The 19,713-nt window shown below is 55.4% G+C and overlaps 1 protein-coding gene across 7 annotated transcripts in view; it reads left to right on the top strand.

The window, feature by feature from the left end:
• CNTFR (ciliary neurotrophic factor receptor) overlaps positions 1–19,713 on the top strand; it is a 39,055-nt gene that overhangs the window by 11,947 nt on the left and 7,395 nt on the right. For 6 of the 7 annotated variants that reach the window (XM_049896404.1, XM_049896405.1, XM_049896402.1 and 3 more), the window contains 2 exons: positions 9,046–9,130; positions 13,268–13,501. In XM_049896404.1, the coding sequence (XP_049752361.1) occupies positions 9,046–9,130; positions 13,268–13,501 (319 nt within the window). Of the gene's footprint in view, positions 1–4,236; positions 4,274–9,045; positions 9,131–13,267; positions 13,502–19,713 lie in introns of all 7 variants that reach the window. The other variant, XM_049896401.1, reaches the window with a different exon arrangement.

Here is a 19,713-nt window from a genome sequence, read left to right as displayed (position 1 = left end):
GTGGCCGCGCGGTCGCAGGGCCGGGGTTCTAGTCCCTCTCCGCCGCCGCGACGCCCCCGCCCGCGCTCGTCCGCCAGCCCGCCTCGGCGCTTCCCGCTCCTTTCTCGGCCCCCGCCCCCCGCGGCTGCTCGGCGCGCTCCCCCTGCCAAGCTGTCTCTCTTCGCTTCTCTTTCTCTCCCCCCAATCCCCCTTGCCTCTGCAGCCGGTGGGAGGGACTGGGACTTCCTGAGGTCCCAGGGATGGGGCCGGGGCCCACTGGCTGCAATTGGACCAGGCCTCTTGGAAGTAGGGGGGGCTCTGGCTCTGTCCAGCGGCCTGGGGGAGGGGACCACCGGCTGGGTGGGAGGGGGCTACTGAAAGAGAGGCCCAGGGTGTGGAGGTGACATCTAGACAGAGGGGATGAGCTCCTGATACCTTTCCTTTCTCACATCCTGTGGGCCTCTTGCCTGGTTTCATTTGATCCCCGCCGCCTGGCTTCATTTGTCCTCACCTCCTAGCTAACTTCAGCCGGCACTGACAGGTTCCATTTGGCCCCTACAGCCTACTTTCTTTTGGGCCCTGTCAGCTGATTTCCTTAGGCCCTGCTGCCTAGTCCCCCTCTCCGCCACCTCTACCCCACTTGGTTTCCTTAGACCCTGCAGCCTGGTTTCTTTTGTCCCAACTGCCTTGTTTCCGTAAGTCCCCATCACCTGGCTTTATGGGATTGCCCTGCCTGGTTTCCTCAGGCCCTGCTGTGGGCTGCTTGGCATGCTTGGCTGCCTGGATGGCTCCCATGGAGCCCTATCAGGCTTCCTTTAGGATGGGGGCATCGGGGTCCCAGCTACACCTGGAGCGGCAAGTGGTAAAGATGTCAACAACGTTGCCAATTATTCCGTTTGGGGCCTGGCCAGCACAGCCTGAATTTCATTCTGCCTGGACTGCAACACAGCTTCCAAGGGGCCCTGGGGTGGGAGGCTGGGCTGCAGGGTCCAAGGACACTTTAGGACTCTTGTCCTCAGTGGTTAGTTAGGGGAGCATTCCCACCCTCCAGTGTTCAACTTCCTGACTGCCGCCTGCTGCTTGGTGTTGGCCCCTATCTGTCTTTGGGCCTGACAAGCAAGTGATGACAGGGCTTTGGCATCCTGTGCCTCCTTCCCCTCCCCTCCCCCTCCTGCAGCCAGGCCTGACATTTGGGTGCCCTTTAGGCAGCTGTGGGCACAGAGAGGTTTCACAGAGGCCTGAGGTCACACAGCAGGTGGCTAGGCTGAGAGCTGCTGCTGTTCCTCATCCTGGAGAAGAGGGGTGAGGAAGGGAGGAGGTGGGGGCCTAGGGAGTGGGCTGGTTTCTGGGATTTTCTGGCTCCTCTTGCTGCTCCCAGTGCTGCTATTTCTCACACACAGGGGATCCCTCACCCCTTCTGTTTGGCCTGGCCTGGTTCTCCCCTCATTCCCTAATGTCTTTGAAAGCACTGTCAGGGGAGAAACGAGCTGCCTAGGGAATAGACTCCTATTTTCTTGCTTTTTAAAATTAGGGACCAGCAAAGTTTCCCCTTCTCTTTCCGGTCCTGCCTTAGGTCACCCTGGGCTTTATTCCCCTCCCCACAAGTGCAGCTTCAGCCACCTGAGGTCCCAGTATGATGTGACTATTCTGAGTGTGTGATAGTTGGATCAGTGTATTTCCCACTGCTGGGTGTGGGGGTGTGAGAGGCTGAGAGTGACTGGGGAGATTCTCAGTTTCTGGAGGTGTGTAATGCTGTTTGTGTGGAAGATCGACTGTTCCGAGTGTGTGATGGTATCCATATGTGAGACCACGACTGTTTTGAGTGAACGTGTGTGAGGGAGTCCGTGTGTGTGTGAGACTGTGACTGTAATGCGTGTGTGCATGCACACCAGTGTGTTCGAAGCTATGGCAGCGGATGTCCACGTGGGAGGGCCTGATGTGTGGCCATGATGGTTGACTCTGAATGCCAGTGTCAGTGTGAGGCTGCCTGGGTGTGTCTGTAAAGCTATGGCTGCGTGTGTGTGGGGGGCGGGGGGAGGGTGCGGTTTGGGAAGCTCTGCTGGATGGTAGTGAGAGCCCAAGTGTGTGCTATGTCTGGGGGTGAAGTGAGCACTGGGTGCTGTGTGACCCTGAATTGCTGGTGTGTGTGTGAGCGTGCACATGCACGTACTCTCGCCTGTGTTTACCCATCAGGAACAGATTGCTTTGGCTTCCCCACTGTGAGGAGGGGAGGGTTTGCTCTTGCCCAGCAGACCAGAAGGTTCCTCAGAAGTAGCATTCGCGGTACGCGTGTATGTCCAGGCAGCAGGGAGAACAGGACACTTCCATGAAGACAGTCGAGGCTTCTGTTCTCCCCACTCAACCCTGGCTTTGTCAGAAAGACCATCTTTGGCTATTTTTGTTACCGAACAATGCTTCATGTCTACTGCCCCCCTCCCCGTGTGTGCGTGTGTATGAGCTTGCTTTGGTGTCTGCGTATGTATTTGAGGGTGTGTCTGCACCTTAGCAGTGATGGGGCCAGGGGCAGGGCGTGGTGGGAGATGTGGAGGCAAACAGGTCTTTGCCCCAGCGTCCAAGCCTGGAAAGCCATTCTGTCCATCCTTCCACCTCCAGGGAGGGCCCTGCAGACTCTTTCCTGTCCCCTCCTCATCCCCTTGGAGCACTCTCTCCCTCAGCTAAGGGAAGTCTCATTTAACCCTATTGCTCTGCCCATCCTCCACCTTTCATGGGACTCTTCCAGCTGTCTAACCTCCTGCTGCAGCATTCTGTCCTTCCAAGAGGAGCAGCTTCCCTCCCTGCAGACTTAACCTGACTGGCATGTGGGCCTTTTCTTGGCGGAAGGGTCCTCCTTATTCTCCTGGCAGCGAGAAGGAACTCAGGTGGGGGATGGGAACTTGGCACTTGTATTTCAGATTCTGAGTTGCTGCCCAGAGCCTGTGTGCCCAGAGGGAGGAGATGAACTTATCTGTCCCTTTTGCTCCCTGTTTGAGAGGCTGGGGCTGAGCCAGATGCCTTTTGGGGGAGAAGACCCAGGCCCCCTGCACTTAGAGGGCTGCTTACTGTGTATGTGCAATGCAGCCCATGCCCAGGTCACCAGGCAGCATTCGGGTTCTGACTAGGGCTGCACATGTGGGCACCAGGCTGAAGGAAATCAGACCTCTGCCTCTCCAGGACACCGCTCCAGCTACCCGGCCAGGCCCGCTATGCGAGGGCCTCAGCTCCCCCTACAACATGCCTGCACACATGTGTAATAGGGCACACACATGCTGATCTCAGGGTCCCCGTGGTGCAGGAGGCTGGGGGTGGGGGGACTGAGCACTCAGAGTCCAGGCTGCTGCCAAAATCCATTGGAATCTTGTCCCCCCGCCCCGCAGGCCCGCAACTCCGGCTGTGGAGGTCACAGCAGCAGGTGCAGATACCCACCCCCCAACTCACTCACACTGGGCCGCCTCCTTTTCCACAACCTCGGCCAGCGGCTGGAGCTGGGGGACTGCTCCCCCTGCCTCCCTCCTGGCCCCCCTCCCACTGGTGCTCAGCTCATCCTGCCCCCTTCTAAGTGGGGAAAGGGGAACCTATGCTTGGGTAGGGTCCTTCCCCACTGAGCACTGGGGCTTTCAGTTCTCAGTGGCTCCGACGTGGGTGGGGATGTGGTAGCCCACGAGGAGATAAGCCTTGCTTCCTGAATCCAGGCATGGCATCTGGATCCTTTGCACCACTTGGGGGTGAGACCATTGAGAGCTGAGAGAAGAGGCAGGGCTGGATTCAGAGAGAAGTAACGAAGGGAGATAGAGAACCAGAGACAAGAGACTTGGAGAGAGACAGGAGGGAGAGACGCCACAGGGAGTGGGAGCCTGAGGCCAGCCGGCCCAGTCGAAGAGCTGGCCCCTGACCTGGGCCTGCCCCCTCCCTGGTGGGGGGCCTGCTGGGCCAGCTGCCAGGGGCCAGGCCTCCCTCCTTAGCTGGCCCCCCTCAGTCTCAGGACCGCTCAGGCCTCTGCCCCCGCCCCCACCGCCCACACTGTCCAGGCTGCCTAGGCCTGGTGGGATCTGGGGGCCTCCCAGCCTCGGCCCCTCCTCCCCCTTCTGGAGCTTCCTGCCACCCTGATTGTCTCTCCCAGGCTCCCCCTCAACCAGTGCTGTTCCTCTCTGCCCACTGTGTCCTTGTCCCTGTCTCTGCCTCTGCCCTGTCTCTCATTTTCTTTCTCCATCTCCAAGCTTATATGTCTCTTGTCCTTGCTCCAGCCTACTTCCTTTGCAGGTTTGAGGCCTCTGGAGTTCCCCAGGCCTTTGAAATGGTTAGTCCATGCTGTGTCCTGTGATCTTGCCTTGTTCCCAGGGATGGGCCCATTAGGACTGCTGAGGAGGAGGCGAAAGAGACACAGCCTTAGGACAGAGGTGCCTTTTCCCTCACACTGTGGGATTCTGGGGCCTGAGGTTGCCAAAGGAGGACTGGAAGCTATAGAGATGTCATTTTGGCCCTGCCCCAGGCCAGATGCCCTCCGTCAGGTGGAGTGTCTCTGACCCTACCCTGACCCCAGGGGTGACCAGTCTTGTGAACTTCTTTGAAGTTCAATTTCCCCATCTAGGAGATGTGATAGTAACTTTGCTTTGAGGTCATGCCCTGGGGTCTCCCTGCTCACTCATCTTCCAGGCCAGATTGAGCCTACCCTCAATACACCCATGCCAACCAGCACCATGAAGCTCTGAACACACTATTGCAGGTTAACACTCACAATTGTAGCTGAGATTCAGTCAATGTGCTTGCACCCCACCCCATCCCCTCCAAACCTGGTTGTCAGGCTCTGTACTGAAACTGCTTTCTGATTCTGCATGGGTAAGTAGGGGCTTTCCAAAGCTAACATCTCTCCTGCCTGATGTTCTGCCCTTAGCTGGGCTGGGGTAGGGGGATGGGAGCTGGGCCTAGCATTGCTGGGGCTCGGAAGAGGGGTCTTGGGCCCTGGATCCTAAGCCAGATTCAGAAACTGGGTAATTGGGGTCACTGTTCTAGAGCCTGTCTGTATGTCACTGTGTCAGTGTCACTACTGATGACTGTTAGCCTCCATGGGTGTATTATGATGGACCAGTGTTACTGAGTCTGATTGTGTCGGTGTCTCTATGCATTGATGTCGCGGTGGGTGTCACTCTGTGTGACTGTCAGTCTTGTTGCATCTTTGATCCTGAGGTGACTGTCACTGTGACTGTCAGTGTCAACAGGTGTCATCGTCCTGTTGCTGCTGTTTTATGTGACTGTCATTCACTGCATCATTGTCACCCTGATTTCTATCAACATCCCTGAATGTAACTGTCACTGTGTAACTGTTATTTTTACTGGGTATTGTTATCACTGGAAACCCTGGTGGTGCAGTGGTTAAGTGCTTCGGCTGCTAACCAAAAAGTTGGCAGTTAGAATCCACCAGGCGCTCCTTGGAAACTCTATGGGGCAATTCTACTATGTCCTATAGGGTTGCTGCGAGTTGGAATCGACTTGATGGCAGTGGGTTTGGTTTTTTGTTTTTGGTATTGTTACCACTGTGTGATAGTGTCTTTGTGTCACAGTGGGACAGTGGTAGTAAGATGGGTCCCCAGGATTTGTCCCTTGATGTGTCACTTGTGTGTGTATAAGGATGACACTGTGGGGCTCACTGTCAGGAGAGGTGTTGGACCCTTGTGCTGACAAGAGATTCAGGGACTGCTGGGCACTGGGCTCCTTTCTTGCTAGCAGGGTACCATCTGTTCCCTCTTCATTCTGGACTGGGGCCAGAGGCCAGGCTGGCTCCCTTGGGGGGCCTGCAGGGAGCTGGGCTGGTTTGTGCCCCAGAGCCGTGGGGCGTGGAGTTGGAAAATTCCTGGGAAAAATGTTCTTTGGCCTGGGATGGGTGACCTGAGGTGAGCTAGGGCAGGGCGGTGCATGGCCTGGATGCCTCTGGCCTTAGCCTCCCCACCTGGTGAATGGGTCCCAGCAGGGACTTTGAGGAAAAGGGGAAGTGAAACTAGCCTGAGGCTTCCTGGATCCTGAGAAGCAGGGGCAGGGATGGGGTGGGATCTTAGTCCACCCCTACCCCCTGGAGGCTGAGGTTCTGGATCTCTAGGGAGAAGCCCAGTAGCCCCTGGGAAGGCCCAGCACTCACACTGCCCTCACACTGGAGTGGCTAGGTGGGCTCAGAGAGATGCTCTAGGATGGGCACAGAGACCCTGGGGTCTGTCATTCTCTTTGGGTCTGTTCCTCTCTGTGTCCTTGAATCTCTACTCATTTCCTGTGCTCCCCGTTTCTCTCCCTGCGTCTTTTCTACTCTGTCCATTTCTCCCTATTTCTGTTTCTCTGTGGCCCTCTGGGTCCCTGCTTATGTCTCTCCCCTTCCCCCTGCCTCTCTGTTCCCCCTTCCCTGGGTCTCTTCCTTCTCTGAGCACCCCCACCCCTGCAGTGTCTGTTTGGTACCCCATCCCCCACCCTCTGCAGTGCTCACGGCAGCGCCTGTCTCCCATGGCTGCAGCCCCGTTGGCCCAGGGCCCGGCCCTTACAGTAACTCATCGGGCTGATGGAGGCGACTTTGATGAAGAAGCCACCCCTCCCCCTGCGGGGGCCTGAGTATGCGCCTGTTGTGCGCAGCGTGTGCCAGCATGCGTGCACACCCGTGCCTGGCCATCCCCTTACCCGTCCCACCTGGCCAGGACCAGGAAAGAGCTGGGAGGCCACCTTGACCTAACCTCAGTCCACTCTGCCTGCTTCTCTGGCTCTGCAGACCCTGGCTGTGCTCCCAAGTGATGGGCAGTGGGCCTGGCACTGAGGTGGGGTATCTTCCTGACTGTGAAGAGGAAGGGACAGACAGATGGCGGGGATGGTGGGGGAGGGGCTGAGGGTCACTGGCAGGGGTCAAGGTAGGGGACAAGATAGGCTCCAGCCTCTCTCTTTCTCCAGCACCAGTTCTGAATTTGGACAGCCCTGGGTTCATTTCCTGGCTCCCCTGCTTGCTGGCTATGTGGCTCTGGCCATTGTCTTAACCACCTAGGCCTGAGGACTAGCCGAAGATGAGGGAGAGGCTGAGATCAGGAGGAGCCAGGCCAAGGGGTAGCTAAGGCTCAGGAGTCACTGATGTGTAGGAGGAGTAGCTGAAACCAGAGGGGGCATAGAGAGAGGAGTTGTGCCAGGAGGGGCAGGTGGAGCACCTGCAGCTGTGGCTGGAGGGAAACTAGGTTCAGATGAGGGGACGTGCCTGGTGAGGGCCAGGTGTAGGCACAGGGCAGACAGGATCCCTCTCCCAGAAATGAGTCCTAGAAGTCAGATTCTCTCCATCTACTTAGGATCCAAAAAACCCCAACTGCTATAGGCTCTGAGACCTGCGTTTCTCTCCCCTCTGCTAAAGCTGTGTCTGCAGTGTCTCTAGCTGTTTCTCTGGCAGTGTCTGTGGATGTATCTGGCAGTGTGTCTCTGTCAGGTTCTCTGGCTGTGTGTCTGGCTGTTTCTCTCACTATGTCTGGCAGTTTCTCTGGCTGTGTCCCTGACAGTTTTTCTGGCAGTGTCTGACTGTCTGATGGTGTTTCTGGTAGTATGTCTGACTGTGTGCCTGACGGTGTCTCTGGCAGTGTTTTTAGTACAGATCCTGCCTAACTGAGCATCTGGCAGTGTCTCTGGCTATTTCTCTAGCTGTTTTTTGGGGTGTTTGCCTGTTTGTATCTATCAGTTTCTCTGGTATTTCTCTGCTTGTGTGTCTGACAGTTTCTCTGGCAATGTTTCTAAAAGTGTCTCTAGCTCTCTGGCTATGTCTCTGATGGTTTCTCTGGCTGTGCTTCTTGTTTTCTCTGGTGGTGTGTCTGGTTGTGTCTGGCTGAATCTTCCACAGTGTTTCTGACAGGCTCTTTGGTGGTGCTCGGCTGTCCTCTGGCCGTTTCTCTGGCTGTGTCTCTGGTTGTGTCTACCTGTTTTTCTGGCTTTGTCTGGTAGTGGTACTCCCAGTGTCTCCATTATATAGACAGATAGAGGACTGGTACTGTTTCTTTGGGGTTCTGTGTTGTTGTTTGGGGCAGTGTCTCTGTCTAGTGTCTTCTATGTGTCTGTATCTCTGACAGTGGCTCTGGTTGAGTGTCTGGCAGTCCCTCTTGGAATCTCTGCTTCTGTCTGGCTGACAGTTCACCTCTCTTCATACTGGGGTGGGAGTCAAAATTGGGGTCCATTCTGCAGGAAACAGTTACTTCCCTGCCCTCAGGTGTGAGTGTATGTGTGTGTATGTGTGGGGGGCTTGTTGAATTCATCCCAGGAAGCAGGACAACAGGTGGCGGGGGGGGGGCACCAGATCCAGCCTGGCTTCTGGGAACGTGGCCTGAGTGTGCCCTGTGTACCCACATGTGTGCATGTAGATACTGATGCATTTCGGCTGGCTGGGGCTTTAGGGCTCGTGGCAGTGGTGAAGGATGGGCTGGCGTCTCTGAAAGGACTTACATGTGCAAACCCCTCATTCTTCTCTTCATCATTGATGTACAGTAAAGCAGAAGCCACATCTGCCTTGGGTCACAAGGTCCTGCTGCCTTGGTACCCTGCTGCTCTGAGTTTCCCAGAGCCCAGTGGCAGGGCTTTACAGGGAGTAGGGCAGAGCCAAGGGGCTCCTGAGCATCCAGGTTTCAGGCAGTGGGCCTCCCATTCAAGGCAATTTAGAGAAGTACTGTCCTCCAATTAAGTTAAAATACTACCCTTCCAGTTTGTGATGTTTACAGCTAATTAGCCAACCTCACCAGCAAAGTTATTTTTGTTGTAGACAAATGGCCCTGGTATTACCAATGTTTTATAACTCATCCGTGGTTGACTACATCCTGCAGCCAGCAGCCTTATCGAACAGCAAACCACTGTAGGTTGCCTTCTACCATCTTAGCAAACCTTTGCCTACAGATGCCAATAATGTTGCTTTCTATTGCTTGAAAGAGGATCCCAAGCCCCATTAAGAAGGGCATTTGGGGTCAAGGTGCCCTGGCCCTGCAGCTGGGATTTCCCAGTCTTGCCTGAGAACAAGAGGGGGCTCCCCAGGCTGTTCCTGCCTGGGCTGATGCTGCCCCCTCCCCCGCCGGTTTCTCCCAACAGATGGCCGTTCCTGTCCCGTGGGCCTGCTGTGCTGTGCTTGCTGCTGCCGCTGCAGTTGTCTACACCCAGAGACACAGTCCACAGGGTAAGTGCTTGAGGGAGCTCCCTGCTGACCCCCTCACTGAGGGCATGAGCCCTTATTGGCACAGCTGCACACTGACACCACCCAGTAAGGACCTGGCATTACCACACATGAACACTGAGAGGGACGTGGAGTCATATGACACATGCAGGGTGACCCACTGATGTGGTCTTCCAGGCACAAACCCCCTATAGTCACACTTGGGTGGTCACATGCTGATGGTGTCTCTGGCTTGAAGGGACCTGTCCTTCTTCCCACCAGGGTGGGTGTAAGGTACAGGCAGATGGGAGGGGCAGCTAGGAGTAGGGTCCCTGTAGGGCATCTGTGTGGAATGGTACCTTCTGGAGGTTTGTGGGAGTAGAAGCACTGAGAGGAGATAGTGGACAAGACTTTGGTCCCCTTCTATCCTCAGCCTCATCCTGGAGGAAAGATAGAGGACTGAGAACAAGGTGGGGGGACAACAGACTGGGTGACCAGTGGGAAAGGGCTGGTGCACTGAGGAAGGGGACAGGTTAGTGGGCTGGTGTGGCTGGAGGAGGGAGAAACTGTTCAGGGTTGGGCCACTGGCAGCCTTCCTGCCCCCACAATTTGTCCAGTGAGGGCTGAGTTCCCCCCACCACAGCCCACAGAGCAAGTAGCTGCACCCCTGCGGAGGAGCCAGGCACCGTCTTAACTTGACCCCCAGCCCTCCCACTGCATTTGAGGCAGCACCTTAAATAGCCATATCAGCATGAGGTCTGAACTTGAAATTCTCCTCGAACAAGGCTCCAAGTGTGGGGAACTTCCCCCTTGGATGGGTCTGCCCCACCACCTTTGCAGATCACGAGGGCAGGGAGGATGGGGGCATCTCTGGAGCCCAGGCACAGAGCAGACCTTGCTGGCTGAGCTCTGCCACCCTCAAGGCTGTGGGTTCAAGGAGTGTAGTGGGTCAAGGCTCCCATGGCCTCCTTGTGAGACTGACACTGAGACTTAGAGCAAGCCTGGCCAGCCCTAGAGCAAGCCTGGCCAGCCCCAGGACCACTTCCCAAAGAACAGTGGCCAAAGGGACTACCAGGCCAGCCCATCCTCCCCTGCCTGCAGTTGGTCTGCCCTGGGCTCCTGTGCTGACCACACCTGCCAAGGACCTACCAGTGGTCTCTACCATTGGCCTGGCCTCTGCCCTGAGCAAAGGGGAATGCTTGGGTGCGAAGGCCGGGCCGCATGTGACCAAGGCCCTCCATCCCTGAGAGTGTGAGACTCTGCCCTTGTATGCATTAGGCTGTGTTCCTGTGTGAATGAGACCGTATCCCTGTTTGAGTGTCTCTGTGTGGTTGTGTCCTTGTGGGCAGTGTCCCATATGTGACATTGTATGTCTTTTGTGGGGCTGTGTCTTTGTGTTTGAGACTGTGCCCCATGTGTGATAGTGTCTCTCTGTTTCTGTCCCTTTGTGTGCTTATTAAACTATCTCCCCATGTGTGAGACTGTTCCTACATTTGCCGCTTGTGCGTGCCTGTGATCTCATGTCAGGTGTTACCATCCCTGAAGTAGACAGCTTCCATGTGTGACCGTGATCCCATGTGTGACTGTGACCTTGTGGATGACTGTCCTGTGTATGCTTGTTCTTTGTGGGTGACCTTCCTGTGTGTGGCAGTGTGAGGTTGCTTAGTGAGGATGCTCGGGTTAGAGGACTGTTTCCGGCATGTGGTCCCCATGTGAGGCTGCGTGTGCAGGTGTGAGGGAGCTGTCGGCTCTGTCCCTCTGTTCTCTGTGTCCATGACCTCATCCTGTCTCTGTCTCTCATCCTGGCTTCTAACAACCTTTTCACAGCTGATTCCTTTGGAGCATTTGTCACCGCGTCAGGGCCAAGAGCCCCATCCTCCCCCTGCTGCTTGATTTAATTTCTGAAATGTACAGCACATCAGTAGAGGCACCTATGGGGTGGGAGGAGAGCTGTCCAGAGACAAAGGATTCAATCATTGCCATCTTTGGAGCTGTTGCATGACTGTGTGTATTGCCATTGTTGTGTTATTGTAGCCGTTGTGACACTCTGTGATTGTCATGGCACATTGCCCCCTCCGCCTCCGCATTGTAGCCTGTAGCTGTCTTCTGTCATGTGTTGTCACGTTTTCATTCCCACCCTGCCCTAACATTGTCGGACTGTCATTGTTGTCAGGTTGTTTCCACTTCCTTTGTGAGATGAGTAAGGTGTGGCGTGGAAGAGCTGTCCACGGCCATTGTATTTGCTGTGTTGTTTGGTCATCGTTTCCTCCTCTTGTGGCCAGACCTGCCCCCCCAGCATTAAAGGGCCCATCCTGGGTCGGTGTTAGTTCTGAGCTGTTGTTGGTCAGTGTTGATGTGTTGCCCCTGGGACCATGATGGCCACTCCCCCTCCCCAACGGTCAGTTTTCAGCCTCCTCCTCAGGCAGCTGGATGCAAAGTCTCTGCTGGGGTTGGGGGGAGGGGGTGATGCAGGGAGAGGGGCTTGGCATGTTTCCTGGAAGCTCCAGGTTTTTGGAAGGGAGGCTAGAGGGGGGCTCAGTGGCTGGAGCTGGTGCAGGGGGGCTCTATGGCCTGAGTCTCGGACACTAGGCCTCTGGTCAGGGGAGGCCCCCATTCAGTCTCTGGTCCAGCCTCACAGCTGTGGCCTCCAAGGCCCCCAGCCACCGCCCTTCCGCCCGTTCATTCTCTGCTCGGCTGGTCTCAGGCCCCACAGACGAGTGGTCAGGGCTGGCTGGGTTTCCTGCTTCCCTCTCCTCTGAAGGGGACAGAGAGGCTCAGAGATGGGCAGGACACAGACAGGCAGTCAGGGAGAGAGACCCAGAGACCCAGAGAGACCCCAGCATGGGGAAGGCCACAGAAGCAACAAACAGGGACAGATGTTCCATCAGAGAGAAAAGAAGTACTGGGGAGGGGGCTGTGATGGGGGAGGGGTGGCTGGCTGGTGGAAGGGGATTCCCCACCCCCTGCAGTCCTGGTGGTGTTAACAAGTCTAATTAAGAGGCCATTGGCCCAACTTAATTGGCTCGTTAACAGGAATCGCCTCTGAAAACCCCCCAACTCAGTGGGGTGGCTCTCTGGAGGGGAGATGTGAGCGAGTGTTAACGAGGGATCCCGCAGACCCCCCCCTTCCTCCTCCTCCCCCTCTCCCACCCTCCCGCTGCAGATCTGGCTCTGGCCTCTGGCCATGACCAGGGAAGAAGCATCTGTCCTTCCAGGCTTGGGGAGCAGGATGAGGGGAGTGGAGAGGGGTCCCAGGATTCATATCTCCCTGGCTCTTCCTCCTTGCTGCTCGCTTGCTCAGCTTGCTCGCTAGGCTGTAGATCTGCATCTCTGACTTCCTCGTCCCACTTGCCTCCCCCACCTAGTGCTGGCTCTCGACAGGTGCTCCCTCCCACCCTTCCATCTCTAGTCTCCTGGGCTCAGTCCATCACGCCTGGGTTGCTGAGGCCAGGGCTGGGGGTTGCTTTTGGCTCTGACAGGCCCCTCCTGGGGGCAGGAGAGGAATGGTCAGCATGCTCACTCAGTCCCAGCACCCCCACCCGCCCCATGCAGTTCCTGCCTTCCCAAGGTTGACAGCTGCCAGGAGTTCCCTAGGGCTCTTGTCCTGGACCTAACCATTCTCTCTTGCTGCTGCTTCTGCTGTCCCAGCCCGGGATGGTAGTAGGGGGAGAGGGTTCTCAGGGGCCAGAGTGGAGGAGAAGGAGAGATGGGGAGAGAGAGACAGGACAGAAAGAGACAAAGGTGAAGGAGAGAAAGAAGAGGGGGGAGACAGAGACAGGAGTCCAGTAGTAGGGCCCCTCAGCTCCAGCTTGACTGGGTGGCAGATGTCAGTGGCAAGAGATTAGGGTCACGGGGGTCAGGAAAACTTTTTAAAGGACCCAAGGACTGGAGGTGAAATAGTTTTTCACTGAGAACTGATCCCTCCTGGCACTCTACACAGACACACACAAAAGTTGCCCATTTACACACACACACTTGGAGACTTTCATGTACCTGCACACTTGCACCGTCACAGAGTTTTCACACTCACCAGTCTCTGGAGCCTGGCCGTGTACCTTACGCACAGTCGCAGGCTTTCATCCATGCAGGCTCACCTGGGGGAGCTGGGCAGGGCTGTGACCTGTGACTTCTGCCCTGTGTCCCCTGCCCCCCCTCCCACAGAGGCACCCCACGTTCAGTATGAGCGCTTGGGCTCAGACGTGACACTGCCGTGTGGAACAGCAAACTGGGATGTAGCTGTGACGTGGAGGGTGAATGGGACAGACCTGGCCCCTGAGCTGCTCAACGGCTCCCAGCTTGTGCTCCATGGCCTGGAACTGGGCCACAGCGGCCTCTATGACTGCTTCCACCGTGACTCCTGGCACCTGCGTCACCAAGTACTGCTACATGTGGGCTGTGAGTGTTGCCCTTGACCCCTCATCTGACCTCCTGCTTTGCTCAAGAGGATTGTCAGTGAGGCCCAGACCCCTGGCCCAGATCAGATCCCCTTCCTGTGGGCAGGGATGGGGATGGGGAGGTGGCTGCCACCCCCTGACTCTTTTCCTATGACTTTAGCTTGCTGTTCTGACCTCTGAGCCCAGTTTTTCCCACTGAGCCAGACCCATGGGCATTTTATCCATTTATCCCACCCTCCTGGAGGTCTTTGAGATCCTGTTCCCTATGACAAGATGGGGAGAAGAAGGCTGGCAAGGCATGGTCCATCTGGGGCTAAGTGGGATCACAGCTCTGAGCTGGTGCAGCCTGTGTCTGGTTTCACAGGGCCTGGCCATAATGGCTTTAGGGAGAGAAATGGGGCATGGGCTATGCAGGTGTAGGTATGAGTACTTTAGGAGGCCCCTAGGAAGGAGGAAGGCTTCCAGGAGTAGGAGGCACATGGAGACTTGTAGGATTTGGAAGATACATTGGAAATGTCATTTCTGGCAGAGAGCCGAATGTGACTATAGACCTCAGAGGCTGGGAGGGCATGGAAAGGCCACTTGGCACAAATGAGGGGAAGGAGACTAGGGAGAGGGCAGAGATGGCTTATGATCCTGGAAGCTGGGGAGTGCCAGGGAGGGTCAGGGTCATGTTCTTAGAAGATCCCTCTCACTGCAGTGAAGGGAGGCAGTTAGAGGGGACAAAGCCAGGGCAGGAAGAACAGGAAGGAGGCTGTTTCTGGGATCCAGGAGAGATGTGAGGACCTGGGACCAGGCCACAGAATTAGGGAAGTTGAGAGGGGGTGGTTGGATCTCCAGAGGTTAGTGATGGATTGGCGGTGGGAAGACAGGAGAGCAGAGAGTAGGAGGAGTCAAGACAGCTGTCAGGACCAGCCACTGTGACAGGGACAAAGCAGAAGGGTCAGTGTAGAGGATAAGATAGTGTGTTCTGCTTGGACAATGTCTTGGTTTGGGTTTCTCTGGAAGCAGATTCTGAGATGAGAATTTGTGTGCAAGTAGTTTATTTGGCAGGTGATGGAAACACCGTAAGGGAGTGAGAAAGTGGCACAGAAAAAGGAAGTTAAGATAGCCAATAAAGAGTGAGTCATCAAAGCCATTACCTCTGGGCAACGAGCTTAACCCATCGAAGGAATTCTGGGAGCTAATGAGGGGTGAGGAGCTGGGGTGTTTACATACTGACTCCTGACTGTATGGTTGAGGGATTCTCCTGGGGTGGGGTTGGGGTGCTTTAATTCCCCAGTAGTTTTGGCCTCATGCCCCAGCTGGCAGAGTGGGTTTTGGTGGCCAAAGAGAGCTCTTAGACAAATAGCTGCAGAAGCTGGCAGTGGGAAGTGGTGGGGTAAGGGATCTGCACACCATCAAGATCTGCCACAGACATGTTGGGTTGGGATCCTTGAGGAACAACCAGGAGTTGATGGATCTGAGGCCTGGGGCTCAGGGGAGAGGCCTGTGCTGGAGATGGGGATTTGAGGGGTTGCCAGCATCAAGGGGATGGGCAAGGGTGAGATGGCCAAGGGAGAGATTGTGGGTGAGGAGAGAAGAAGACCCAGAATTGAGCTCTGAAGACCATCAGTGTGTAAGGGGTGGATGGAGAGAAACAAGCCACTAATAGCAGTAAGAAGGAGCAAGAAGGAAGGCTGAGGGAAGACCAGGTGAGTGTGATTTGGAAGAAGGGTTTGGAGAAGTATGCGTGAGTGCTGCTATGGGCCAGGCAAGGGGGGAGCCCTGCAGCCATGCACTCCAACATCTGGGCAAACACCCCGTTTCAGCCAGAGGCATCTGCAAACAGAGTAGATACTCTGAAAACAGCATCATGTTTCTTCCATTTCTTTTCTCCTTGAACCAAAGACTTAAGCTCCTCTGGCCTCCTCCCATTCGGATGTAATACATCCTACTGCCTGGAGATGGTTTCTTTGCTCCTTGGAAGCTACCCAGAAGATGCTGAGGGACTTTGGTGCAGGCCCTTGCCCCCATTGTTGGGAGACTGATGTGGAGAACCATGTGAAATGTTAGATTAAAGGGTTGCTCAGGGTCCTTCACAAAAACACTGACCCACCAGTGGGGCTGGGGAAGAGGTAAAAATATGTTTTAGGGAGAATGTACCCTCTCCCACAGAAAAGCCTTTTATGTATTCAAACTGGAGAGAAAACAAAAAACCAAACCCATTGCCATCGGGTTGATTCTCTGCCCCATAGTGTTTCCAAGGCTGCAATCTTACAGAAGCAGACTGCCGCATCTCTCTCTTGCGGAGTGACTGGTGGATTCGAACTGCTGACCTTTTGATTAGCAGCCAAGTGCCAACAGGGCTTCTTAAAAACAAAACAAAAAACTGTAGAGATGGCATTCATAATTGAACCTCTTAGTTGCAAGCCAAGGGTGGCATGACCCCTGTTGGCCAGCTTGAGAAATGCCGGACCAGCCTAACGGTGTCCTTCCTGACCCACCCACCCCAGAGTCCATCAGAACTGGAGTACTCAGTTTAGCTTTGGGCCTTGGCATGGGGAAAAAGCCCATTTACTGGGTGCCATGGAAGAAGAATGAGGCCATCTTGGCACCAATCACCTCCACACTCCATCTTCTCAGTTTAGGTCCCAAGAGTCTTTAGGATGGACAAGGCTGGCAGCAGATGGATGGGCCTTGATGACCCTGGGCCCCCTTTTCTGATGAATTGACTTGATCTTTGGGAGGTCACTGCGGGGAGGGAATGGGTCTTGAAGGAATGTCTGTACTCACAGGACATGCCCACAGTTGCCCTGTTGTGACCAGAGCCCAGACCTTTTCTACATAGCGCTCACCACCCCCCAGGCCCCGCCTGTCAGAGGAGGGCTGGCCAGGACTTGGCTGTAGCATTAGTATCAGGTACTTATCTCTCATTGCCTTATTTCCTCGAAAAGACCTGGCCAGAGGAACAGGGGTGTTAATCATGATTGTCTCAGTCACTTTATATTAGTAACAAGAGACTGGGTATGGCAACACTCAATATTGAATTATTCTTCTCATCAGCTCTCAGAACAGGACAGAGTTAGCCCTGATTTGTTGATCATTCAAACTAAAAAATGTTTAATATTATCTTAAACATATAAGACTTTCCTGCCTTTATTTCTGAGAGAAATCAATGTCAATATTCTGTTAAAAGTCTTCTTAACCAGGCTGGTCCCTTAACTGCTTTCTCCTGCCCTGCCCTCCTGCCTTCAGACGAATACTCACAAACAGAGCTCAAGGAATCTCTTACCCAGGATTAGGAAAGGACCCTCCAGGTTAGGAAACAGGATCTCAGAGTTCCTTTTAGTAGCATCCTTTTGTTCACTTGTTGTTGTTGTTAGTTGCCATTGAGTCAGCTTCGACCCATAACAACCCTATGTACAACAGAACGAAACACCATCTGGTCCTGTGCCATCCTCACAATCGTTGCTGTGCTTGAGCTCATTGTTGCTGTGTCAGTCTGTCTCATTGAGGGTCTTCCTCTCTTTTGCTGACCCTCTACCAAGCATGATGTCCTCCAGGGACTGGTCCTGATTTTAAGTTAAGCAGGTTAGAGATTGAAGTGATTTTTTAAATGGACAATTCCTTGTCCAGTTTTTAGAAATCTTTATTTGATGGTCAGGAAGTGAAACTCCAGACCCCCTGGTTCAGCACTACTTTCCCTGAGCCCTGATTCGCTAAGTAAAGAGTGGGTAAGAGGGCTGTGGTTGAAGAAGAAGGTGCCTGGGGAGAAAAGATGGGTGGGAGGCAGGAGGGGGGCATTTGGGAGTCTGGAAGTTAGGGTGTCTCGAGGGATGCCATGAGATAAAGTTGGGACAGGCCATGAGCCTTCAGTGCCAGGCAGGAGGGTGGGGCCTGGGCAGGGCTGGAGCTGGGTCATCCGACCCCACCCAGCCTGATCTGGCCTGGCCAGGGCTGTGGGCAGTCTGCCCCTCCTCCTCACTGGGCCGGCGGGTAGGCTTCGTGCGTGCCGGGGGCTCCAGCCCAGGCGGGCTGGCGAGATGAGAGGAAAAACATGCGGTTTGGTGGGCTGGACATGGAAAAACAAGCCAATTAGGAGGAAAACAAACAAACCCAGGGCCAGTGGGGGCACACGCACGCATGCACATGCACACACAGCCCCGCATGGGACCCAGGGACACCCTGCCCGAAGCTGACACAGTCACTTGGACGTCTCAGGAGCCCCCCCCCCCCCACCAAGGGGCAACTCAGGATGCCTGGGCAGCCAGGAGTGCGCCTGTACACCCAGCGTGTGATACGAATGCGTACGAGCTTTTGATCACTCTCTCCCTCAGCATGCTCTCACGTGTTCAGCTCACACGTGTGAACACGCTTGGAATTCTGGGCATCTTCCCACACCCACAGTTTGAAAAACTACTCAAGCTTCTATGCAGTGTCTCATGTGTGTAGTCTTGCTGTCACCATGTGTTTGACACACAATGTCACACTTATTCTCACAGAACACCTCACCATACAGGCTCACATACAATCTCGAAATCAAACAGCTGCACACTGAGTTACATGTAGAAGCAGTTATTCGGTCACAGACAGCCTCAAATAGTACGACGACATGATTGCCTAGAGTCTTAGTCACACATGTGAAGCCCACAACCAGTTAGTTGCTCACAGTCAGCCTCTCAGAGTTCCAAGTACATCTTCACAATCGTCTTAGAAGCATCTTAAAAATACTCTCACAACAGGACTGTCCTGTAATCTCACACTTGCTCTCTCATAACACCCCCACCTCCGCCCACCCAGTCCCTCAGCTGGGCTCCAGCTGCAACAAGTCACTCCTTTTCTTCCTTTTCTTTGTTTTTCTTTCCTCCTTTTCCCTCTGAGAAACCTGGTCCCTGTCAGGAAACCCAAGCTCTTCCCTGCTCAGGGCCCAGGGCCAGGCAGGAGTAGCCAGATGACAGACAAAGCTCCCGCCTGGCCCCCCAGACCCCCTTGCACTGCCCAGTCAGAGAGGGGAACTGGTTTCAGGGGGTGGTTGGAAGGGGATGCAAGTCTGAGGGGAGAGGGCAGTCTGAGGAAGAAGGAGACTGGTCAGTGGGGAGGCTGGCTGGGGGAGGGGGCCCATGAGTCTAGTGCCATGGCCCGCTCTGCCCTCCAAAGAGTCTGAGGTGGCAGGGCGCTGACTCTGCAGGCTTCAATCCCTTACCCGCCCCCCCCCCCCCGCGCCCTTCTCCTTTGAAGCTGGGGGTTGGGGGGGTAGCGGGCAGGAGCGGGGAGTGGAGGCTTTTCGGCCGACCTCGGAATGTCCTTTCCTCCTGGGGTGGCTGCCAACTCTGGCCTGGCCCACAGGCCCCCACAAGGCACTTCCTGTGTCCTTGGCCGCCCCCCACCCCACCCCCATGCCTCTGCAGTCCTGGGCAGATAGGGAAGGGACACGAGAGGCATACAGTATGAACATGGAAGAGAAACAAGATGAACCTGGGGCCAGGAAGGCTTCCCAGGAGACGAAGACAGCAGTGGGCAGAGCAGAGGTTGCCCCTGCAGGAGCCTAGCTGGGCTCTGGCTCTCCCCTGCAGGTCCGGGGGTGGTGCTGCCTTGGCCCACAGCATTACCCATTTCACCTGTTATACCTCAAGCTTTCCTGATGCCCACCTGCCCCCTCCTCCCTTCTGCTGCAAAGCCAGATCTGGGCCTGGGGGTTCTGCCCCAGACCCCTCCCTCCAGAGCTTCACACACAGTGGCCATGTACATGCAGTCACACATTCACACAATCGTGTGCACAGTGGATGAAAGCCCACAGCTCCCCACATGTCACCATGGCCACCCTACAAGCATAGACACGCACTCCCCTTCACCGTGCCTGGATTATTGAGCTGCCCCCTCCCATTTCCTGTCCACCTGTCAGGCAGGGGGTGGGGGCACACAGGAGGGAGGTGTCAGTGTCCCTGGAGCCCTAGACGGACATTCCTTGCCTGGGTCAGATCACAGAAGCAGCCTCCTTCCAGGAACCTGAGCCGCCTGTCCTCACGCCTTGCCCAGTGCCTGAGGGTGGGACAGCTGGGCTAAGTGCTCACAGCAGCAAAATGAGTGAGGCTGGAGAGCAGAAAGGACTTCCCAAGTGTGTCGTGGGGTTTAGTCCCCGCCCGGGCTTGCTGTGTGAACCCAGGCACGTTGTCATCCCTCTCTGGGCCTCTCTGTATTCCAGAGAGAAGGCAGCCCCTAACCATGCAACGG

This window comes from Elephas maximus, chromosome 9 (genome assembly GCF_024166365.1).
Source record: "Elephas maximus indicus isolate mEleMax1 chromosome 9, mEleMax1 primary haplotype, whole genome shotgun sequence".
Taxonomy (NCBI): Eukaryota; Metazoa; Chordata; class Mammalia; order Proboscidea; family Elephantidae; genus Elephas; species Elephas maximus.
This window is presented reverse-complemented; position numbering and strand designations above follow the sequence as displayed.